Consider the following 9,869-nt stretch of genomic DNA (forward strand, 5'->3'; position numbering starts at 1 on the left):
ACTCACCTGCAAAGAATATCCTTACTAAAAAAACTTCTGAAAATATAAAATATTTTTTAAAAACTACTTATTCCAGGTTATTTATATTGTTTAAAATTGGTGTCATGATATCATTTAAAAATTGTTCTGATAATCTAAATAGCTTTTGAAAAAAAATTATTGTCATTCCAAATTATTACTTAATTAATTCTTCTCCCTCCCACAAACTGGAAACCCTGGTGGCGTAGTGTTTAAGTGCTACGGCTGCTAACCAAGAGGTCAGCAGTTTGAATCCACCACGCGCTCCTTGGAAACTCTATGTGGCAGTTCTACTCTGTCCTATAGGGTCTCTATGAGTTGGAATCGACTCAAAGGCAATGGGTTTGGTTTGGGTTTTTCCCACAAACTGCTTCAACAATCAAATTCACATCCTAAATTAAAAGGTGAATGTTTTGGAAGATCTCAACTGCTCTCAAGAGTGGCAGGATTCTTTTTTTAGTACATTTTTTATTTTAGAGCATTTTTATATTTACCAAAAAAAATTGTGACAATACTACAGAAAGTTCCCATACACCTTGTGCCTGGTTTCCCTAATTATTATTTTATATTAGTGGGGTACATTTGTTATAATTAATGAACAAATATTGATACATTGTTATTAGCTAAAACCCATACTTATTTCCCTAGTTTTTACCTAATATCCCTTTTCTGTTCCAGGATTCCATGCAGAATACCACATCATCTTTAGGTGTCACATTTCCTTAGGCCCCTCTTGGCTGTGATGGCTTCTCAGACTTTACTTCTTTTTCCTGACTAACAGGTTTGAGGGGTACTGGTCAGGTGTTTTGTAGAATGTCCCTCAACTGAAGTTTGTCAGACTTTTTTTCTCACAAGTAGACTGGAGTTACAGGTTTTTAGAAGGAAACACACCATTTTCATCACATTAGATCAAAGGTGCATATTATCAACATGACATGTTACTGTTGATGTTGACCTCAATCACCTGGTTGAGGTGTTCATCATGTTTCTCCACAGTAAAATTACTCTCTTGTACCCCCTCTCCATGCTGTCCTCTTTGGTGGTTGTCACTGTGTTTAGCCCACACTTAAAGAGCGAGGAGTTATGCTCCACCTTCTTGAGTGGGGAGTATCTACATAAATTACTTGGAAATCTTCTGCATGAGAGATTTGTCTCTTCTCCCCCATTTATCTATTCACTCAATCATTTATTTATATCAGTATGGACTCACGGATATTTCTTCTATACTTTGGGTTATAATCCAATACTACTTTATTTATTTTGTTACTCAAAGTGTTTCAGCTTTGGCCATTGGTAGCTCTTTCACTTGGCTCCTATGTTCCTTTGACATAACCCCATCATTGTGGATTTTTGTCATTGTTGTTGTTATTATTACTGTTTTGTCTCTTTAGCACGTCCTTACTCTGACACTACAAGATGCTCCAGGTTCATCTGATATATTTCTTGTCCCAGTCCTAGAATTATCCATTTTTCTCAGAAGCTGTAGTTCCTTCTATTAGAGCATGATGTTTGAACCCAAGATCTGAGCACTAGGCATGCTCATTGCTACTGGGGTGTGGTTGCTTCTAGGCTCCCTCAGCTGACAGAGTGAGGAAATATATGTGTATATGAGTGACATGATTTGTATTAAACCCAGTGTTTGAATTCTAAAATAGTACTGTGGCTTTATGGAATGTATCTTTGGAATGTACAGTATCTCTAATATGTCACTGCTGATATTACAAAGGTCACATGCAAACTGTTTTGAATGATCTGAGCTCAAATATAGTCATATTGAATCACACTGTGTATTCATGGAGCACTGAATCCTCTCCTAAAAACTCAGTCACACTTTGCCTTCTCAACCAAATGAAAATTCTATGTCAGACCAGGCACAGAATGCCTCAGGTTTCCTCTTCTATAAATTGAGGCAGATGAATTAAGTACTCTCTAAGCTCATTTCCAAGTTCTGTGTTATAAAATGTTATGACAAAATTCTAACATTATATTGTATGTTTGCCAAAGAACAAAATATTAAATGAGTCCAGAGAACCTGAAAAAATGTAAAATTATGGTGCAAAATAGATTTCTTTCTGGTTTTCAACTACAGGTCAATTCAGGCTTAGGTTAAACTTCAGCTATTCCATTTGTAGATAGATTTCATGAAAACGATTTATTCAGTTTTTGTTTTAAAGCAGTTAATTCCTTATCCAGATTTTAAATTACCATTTTCACAGACACTAAAAAAGACAAGATCTTTATTAAAAAAAAAATGGTAACAGAAAACATTTTAAGAACGAGTAAACATACAGCATTCTACACTGTGATAAGATTTCATGTGCAGTCTGTCATTGAGAATGACAACCAAATGACAGTAGACTAAGACTGGCAGAAAATGAAAGATCCAACTCTATTGATGTTCTTACTGGATTAGGCAGCTACAGGCCTTATCATCTATCTGAGCCACTGGAAAACCCCATAGGGCTGTTAATCCAGTTGTAAATTCACACTATCCTAGAAGCACAGTCCTTGAGAAGCAAAAGTTTGCCTTTACTGAGACCAGAAATAAAGAACAAAGAGCTAGGTGAAGACAGAAGCACGGTTTCACTTAAGGAAAGATGGAGTCTGAGATTTCCGCAGTAAAGACATTCAGCATGGAGTGGATATATGAGTTTAAAGAACAAGAAAGAGAATAGGGAAGGAGATAAATATTTTGGAATCAGTGGCACAAAAGTTTAAGTGCTTGACTAGTCAAAGGTTGGCAGTTCAAACTCACCAGAGGCACCTCAGAAGACAGGCCTGGTGATCTGCTTCCAAAAGGTCACAGCCTTGAAAATCCTATGGAGCAGTTTTATTCTACACACATGGGGTCACCATGAGTCAGAATTGATGCAACCGCCACTAACAACAACAACAACAGCATAGAGGCAATAGTAAAACTAGAAAGCACATAGAAATATGCAAGAGAACACTTAGAATGAAAAACATCCATGGACCAAGAATGAACCCTGGGGTAGATAACATTAAAAGTGGCAGAAGCAGAGGTGTTCAGGGAGAGAAGGAATGGTTAGAGATGTGGGAGAACAACGTAAAAACAATTGTGGTGATACGGGATTACCTGAAAGGACAGGGAGAGGTCAGTAAGGAGTGGTCAACAGCAGCAAAGCATCCAGAAGCCAAGTCAGAGAAAGAGGATGGGTGAGTACAGGGAGAAGCTGCAGCAGAGGCGACACCCCCTGCAGAGACGGATGCTAGAGGCCTGGAGCACAGGCAAAAGAGGTGAAGGAGTTTGGATTGTGTCCCGTGGGTGTTGGTAGACACTGGAAGAAATGGTGACCTAATCCCATCTGTTTTATATCATCTGGCAACAATGTGGAAAATGATTACAAGAAAGTTTATATCACTCCTTGTAATCTTCTGGAACAATTTTAAACTTTTTCCAAATACGTTGCTTCCTGTATGAGGCAAAGGAGTTTTGTGCACAGTAAGAGCTTTCCAGTATATTTCAAACTGCCCTACCATCAACATTACTGTGTAATTACTGCCAAATGATCTTATCTTGAAATTTTATCAAACTAATTTTAAATATTTAATTAGATATTAAAATAGAATAAGCACTCACAGTAAAGATTTTTCCTAAGAACCAATATAAATGGGTTTAGAAGACTTGATTGATAAAGATAACAAATAGTGTTTCAGAGTAGAACTGTGCTCCATAGGGTTTTCAATGACTGATGTTTCAAAAGTAGATCACCAGGGCTTTCCTGCAGGTGCCTCTGGGTGGACTCGAACCTCCAATCTTTCAATTTGCACCACCCAGGGACTTAGTAGTCTATAGGGCATTAAAAATCGAGCAATCCTGGGTCCCCCACTTACAGGGCTTACAATCAGACAAATATAATATCAACCTTATGTGAGGTAAACATGATGAACGCTCTAAGAAAAACAGAAAAATGCTGTTTCTACACAAAGGCGAAAAAAGTCATATCAATTACTGAATGAGAGAACTTTATTCAAAAGACTAACAGTAATTCCAAGTAAACCACATTTTATTGACAGTTTAATGTTATTAATACATAAAACACATTTTTCAAACATGATATTTAAATAGTTTAGCTAGCATCTCCTGGCTGTGTACGTTTATAGATATAAAACTAGAACTAGAGGTATAACAAATGCTTAAGTCCAAACAAAACCAGTCTCCAGGATAGCCACCTTCCACTTCTATATTATCTCTATAGCAGCAGATCCAGGAAGGAGATGCTAAGACACCAAGCCCCAATTGTATGTCCTTCTCCTACACTGCAACAAAGAGCTTAGCAATCCGCTTTTAAACACCTTAGAGTTCATTTCCAGCAATGCAACTGAAGGTCAAAGAAAAAAATCAACATGGAAAAGGAATTTAGAAAATCCTACCTTCCATTGCCAATACTTGATTGAAAATTAGTCTCCTAGGATTCTGACATTCCAGAGACACGGATATAGGATCTTTCTTTGAAAATGTGTTCAGTTAACCAGGTCATATGAAGCAGAGTGAATCCTAGTCCCTTCTGTGTGATGTCATATAAAAGGGAGAACATACAGGTAGACAGACACACAAGAGGACAGGCACCACGTGAAGCTGCATCTACAAACCAAGGAAGGCAGAGATGCCTGGGGTGACCAGAAACTGGAAGAGACCAGGAAGGCTCTCCCTAGAGCAGACAGATAGAATATGGCCCTACTGACACCCTGAATTCAAACTCCTCACCTCCAGAACTGCGAGACAATACATTTCTGTTCTTTACAGCCACCCACTTTGTGCTCTTTTGTTATGGTGCCCTAGGAAGCCAAGACAGCAAGCAACAGTATATGATTCTGTAAGCTTTCTGAACAGAATTTCTCTGCTTAGCAGCTAGACAAAGGTGCTCCTGCAAACAGGCAACAATCACCACCCAGAAACCCTATGAATAGACAAAGCTTCAATCAGGTAAGTCAGCCTGGGCTACTCATAGTGCGTGTATGTGATCATACAGCCGGCGACCGTGTCTCACGTGTGATAGCACTTGTGAGGTGATAGCCAAATATACTTGGTGGGAACTCATATATAAACTTTCCATCTTGACATTGTCCCAGGCTAAGGGTTTTCATTAAACAGAGTTTCAAGAAACTCTGCAAAGAAAAGATTTTTTTAAAAATACTAATCTGTACTCTCCTTGGTGATATGCAAAGTATCAAAACATTATTTTTATTATTCATGTGGAAGAAATTATTACTCACTAGATATGACTGGCTATGCGGGCAGACATAACAGCAATAGAGAGAATCTGGGTTGTACAAACAAAATTCCATTATTGCACAAGTCCCAGTAATATTCAATTATATCAGGGTTCTTTTTTTTTATGTTTTCTCAGAACTGTGGAATATTTGCAAAGTGCATTTAAAATTCAGATATTCATGAACAAGGAAATAACTGCAAAGACATCACAAAGAGGCCATAGAAGGGTTGATAAAATTTCAACAGGCAATTTCAATAGACACATTCCAGAAGTCCGAGAGGCCCCTGCTCAGATCTTCTATTCTCATGTCCTTTTTGCTCCATTATGCATGTACCAGTTTCCATTCACAACCTCACATGTCCCTGAGGTGAAAGGGTGATGAGCCACCGTTTCTCCCTATGTTAATAAAGTACAGGAACAAAAAAATGAGACCTTCGCAAATAGCTATAGAGCAATGGACTTTGAGGGTGACCACAGATTACATTCAGTCAGGCTGGACTTTTTTTTTTTTTTTAAACTTTGGATTCTTGCCACTTCCAACTTTTTCATAAAACAGCCTGTTCACTCCCCTATAACTCATTTCTGTAAGTTTTTGCTATCTTTTAACCAAAGAAAAAAGATGTTAAATGAAACAGAAGGTCTGAATTAATGCGTTACCACAAATGTTTCTGTAGTTCGAGACTTCCTTCTACTTCTTTTACATTCCAAAGCGACGTTTTCATTCTCTGAGATAAATACCTGAGCTAATTGTAAGCGAATTTGTATCATCAGCATGGCACCATCATCCTCCCCCATGCTGTGGCCCCACCAGCAAGCCTGCGTGTCCTGCGGTCCACACTGATGATCTGGCCTGGGAAGCCCTGCCCCCATCCCTGACACTCAGAGCTGTCCTAGGTGGGCTACCCGGGAGGAGCCCCGCTGCCTTCTGCTGTCCCCTTGTTGCTGCCCTCCTCACTGGGCCATGATGTCTTGCTCACTGAGGCTTACCTGTGTTTGCTGACCCCCCTTCCCCCTCTGTACCCCTGGGATGTATGCTTCCAAGCACAGACACCTAGCTGTCTGCTTCTCTAGGAAATCCTGAGCCCAGCACGTGACAATTGGCCCACAATAGGTATTTAACAAAAGTTTTTGAGTAAATAGTATATGTATGTTTATATCATGATTCGAAAAAAAAAAAAATACTAGGAAATCCCTGTTTGCATTCTTAGAAGTGAGAGCTGAGGCACAAGTGGTCATAAGAGCTGCAGGATAATAAGACCTGCCAGGCCTTCCATGCTGCTTCCTGGCCCCAGGCTTCGTCCCTCATATGCCAGGTGTGTGCTGCAGGCCTGGCTCCTGGAGAGGGCCCTCTGCTCCCACTTTGGCCTTGCAGCCGTATCTTGCTCTAGTGTTTGTGCAGACATAGAGAATTGGCTTCTCCTGTCCACACCCTTCCTTCTCTGCTCCTGTGTCCCTCACACTCCCATGCCAACAGCCCAGCTGCCTCTCAGACCTGCTTTTGCTGAGGCCACAGGACCTCTCTGCCTTGTGAGGGAGTGTCTATGATTCTCTACATTGGCTACATTTTCTCCCCCTTCCCCCACTTCCTTCCTCCCACTTCCCTTGGGCATCTAAGTTGCCAGCAACCTAGAGAGCAGAGCTGACCTCCCAGCCATTGGAAACAGTTTTGACTCTGCTAAACTGACTTAGGAAGCATACTGTTAACAACCCAAAGCTGCCTGCTTCAAGTTCAAATGTTAATTCACAAAACCCTGTGGCCAGCTTGAATGGGGAAGGGAAGGAACCACTACTTAGTGGATGCAGGGCTCTAAGTCTATGATTTTTGTTTAATTTTCACAATTGGAAACCCTGGTGGTATAGTGGTTAAGTGCTACGGCTGCTAACTAAGAGGTCGGCAGTTCAAATCCACCAAGCACTCCTTGGAAACTCTATGGGGCAATTCTTCTCTGTCCTATAGGGTCGCTATGAGTCACAATCGACTCAATGGCAGCGGGTTTTTGGGGAGATACAGAAGAAGGTGCTGACAGATAAGGGATGTAACTTGCCTAATAACTCCCCGGGTTGGGACTCCAAACTAGCTCTTTCTGCTGCTCCAGCAGCCTTCCTCCAAAGAAACCTCAACACGTGGGAAACTGAGCTTGTCTTTGGTTTCTTTAAGAGCCCTGGTAGCCCAGCGGTCAAAGTGCTCGGCTGCCAACCGGAAGGTCAGTAGTTGGAACCCACCAGCCGCTCTGTGGGAGAAAGATGTGGCAGTCTGCTTTTGTAAAGATTTATAGTCTTGGCTATGGGGCAGTTCTATTCTGTTCTGTAGGGTGGCTATGAGTCAGAATCCACTGAACTGCAGAGGGTTTGGTTTGGAGTTTTTTTTTTTTTTTTTCTTTATGAGATGGAGGTTTTAGTTGACTTTGAAGTCTCAACAATTGTAAATCGAATACACCCATTACGTCTTCTCATGAGATCCTGGAATCTGCTGCGCAATTAGGCTTTCAAAAGGACCCGCTGAGCCAGGCACTGAGGCCGGCCCAGCATGCTGGGTCTTACCTGCGCTGCGGACCGCGCGGAGAGCCGGGGTGGCCCGAGCCTGCCGGCGCAGCAAGAGCGCAGGGCCGGCGCCGGCGGTCTCTGCTGCCGCTGGCCGGACAGGCGACGGCTTCGGCTCCTCGTCTGCCACACTCGCTGCCCTGCGCCCCCAGGACGCTGAGTGGGCGCCAGTCAGGGACAGGGACAGGGCCAGAGGCAACAGGAGGAGCACGGGCAGCAGCGGGCGGCCGTGAGCTGGGGGCATGGTCCGCGGCCTGCCGAGAGGGCGATACAAGCGGCTGGTCGGCGCTGAGGCCAAGACCAGGGCCAGTGGCAACGGCCCGCAGTCCGAGTCATGAGTGTCCTCCCGAAGGAGAAGCCCTCCCGAAGTCCCGCGCCCTGGCCTGGAGACCCGAAGGGCATTGGGGTTTGGACCCAACAGGGTATAGCCCTGTGTGCCCTGAAAGGGGGTAGCGGAGTACGCCGGGGCGCAAGCGAGGAGTGCAGGGCGCAGGAAATGCCTAACCCGGGTCCAGGGATTGCGGCGCACAGCCCCTACGGGCATCTCCAGGGCCACAGCGGCTCACTTGCCGCCCAGGACCTCAGAAGGTCAGCGCCAGGCTCCATGGCCCACACGAGTCTCTGGCTCGGCCTGATGTTGGTGGCTCCCCTCGAAGCCCTTCCCCGAGCTTTTGGAAGCTGTGGCTAGTGCGTCCCCGTCGCGGTTCTTTTTTGCCCGCGGCGGGCGCCAGCCCCCGTTACCGATCCATCACGGCGCCCTTTCCGCCCCCATCCCCGTCTAGGGCCATCGCGCCTGTCTCTCCACGCGCCGCGTCCCCGCCGGGCTGGGTGAATAACCGGAGCTACCTTTGGGTTTCACCGAAGAAAGCAGCGCCGGGACTCCGAGCGGTCCCCACAGGCGATCAGTTGGAAAGTAACCTTCTCCGGTTGAAACGCCTCGCTGGGCTTGGGCGACGCTGCAGGTCCGGGTTCCGCCGCCGGCCCCCACCCCTGTGGCAGCCCGGGAGGAGCGCGAGGAGAGTTTGCGGGAGGGGGCGGTTGCAAAAGTTCAAAGCAGATGAGGTCATGTTCCCTGCAGCCTGATGACTGTCTTAGTTATCTAGTGCTGCTATAACAGAAATACCACAAGTGACTTTAACAAACAGATTTATTCTCTCACGGTCTACAAAGCTGGACGTCCGAATTCAGGGTGCCAGCTCCGAGGGAAGGTTTCTCTCCGTGTCAGCTCCGGTGGAAGGTTCCTGCCATCAATCTTTCCGTGATCTCAGAGCTTCTCAGAGCAGGAACCCGGGGTCCCAAGGACGTGCTCGCTCCCGGCTCTCCTTTCTTGGTGGTATGAGGTCCCCACATCTTTCTCTGCTTGCTTATTTTATATCTCAAAAGAGATTAAGACACAATCTTGTAACTTGTAGTCCTGCCTCATTAACACAACTGCCTCTAATCCTAATTAACATCATAGAGGTAGGATTTACAAAACACAGGAAAATGAAGTATAGGGTCAGCGAAAAAGCGGAAGACCCTCAACGAGATGGACTGACACAGTGGCTGCAACAATTGTGATTGTAAGGATGGCCCAGGACTGGCCAGGGTTTCCTTCCGTTGTACAAAGGGCCGCTATGAGTTGGAACCAACTCAAATGGCACATGCCAACAACAGGAAAATCATATCACATGACAAAATGGTGAACACTCACACAATCCTGGGAATCGCTGCCTAGCCAAGTTAACAGATAATGGGGGGGGGGGGGCACAATTCAAACTATAACAGCGCAGACGCTGGTTCCCGGGGTTTGTCTGAGCAGCCGCTGGTTTGAGTACTTCTCCGTGTGCAATGGATAAGGTTGCCAACACGCCCGAGCACCATGGCAGGGCTTTTTTAAGTCTAGAAGCTTCTCTATCAAACTTTAGTCGGTGCTAATGAAAGGAAAACGAGATTATATCCACTGGTTCTGACTAAAATAAATTAAATGACCATCTCTGATCAAACTGAGCTCTGCAAAGGTATCATGGTTTTCAGGCATCTTCTTCTTTATTTACAGAATTGAGAAAGTCTGTAATTGCTTGCTAACCGGTT

At 44.2% G+C, this 9,869-nt stretch overlaps 1 protein-coding gene across 3 annotated transcripts in view; it reads right to left on the minus strand.

Annotated features, from left to right (window-relative positions):
• The window catches only part of ALKAL1 (ALK and LTK ligand 1), a 28,107-nt gene extending 19,379 nt beyond the window's left edge, over nucleotides 1-8,728 (minus strand). For all 3 annotated transcript variants that reach the window (XM_064270411.1, XM_010599548.3, XM_010599549.2), the window contains exons 1-2: nucleotides 8,643-8,728; nucleotides 7,797-8,050 (exon numbers count right to left, since the gene is read on the minus strand). In XM_064270411.1, the coding sequence (XP_064126481.1) occupies nucleotides 7,797-8,040 (244 nt within the window). In that variant the 5' untranslated portion in view covers nucleotides 8,041-8,050; nucleotides 8,643-8,728. The remainder of the gene's footprint in view (nucleotides 1-7,796; nucleotides 8,051-8,642) is intronic.
• Nucleotides 8,729-9,869: the final 1,141 nt, after the last annotated feature.

Source organism: Loxodonta africana, chromosome 18 (genome assembly GCF_030014295.1).
Source record: "Loxodonta africana isolate mLoxAfr1 chromosome 18, mLoxAfr1.hap2, whole genome shotgun sequence".
NCBI classification, from domain to species: domain Eukaryota; kingdom Metazoa; phylum Chordata; class Mammalia; order Proboscidea; family Elephantidae; genus Loxodonta; species Loxodonta africana.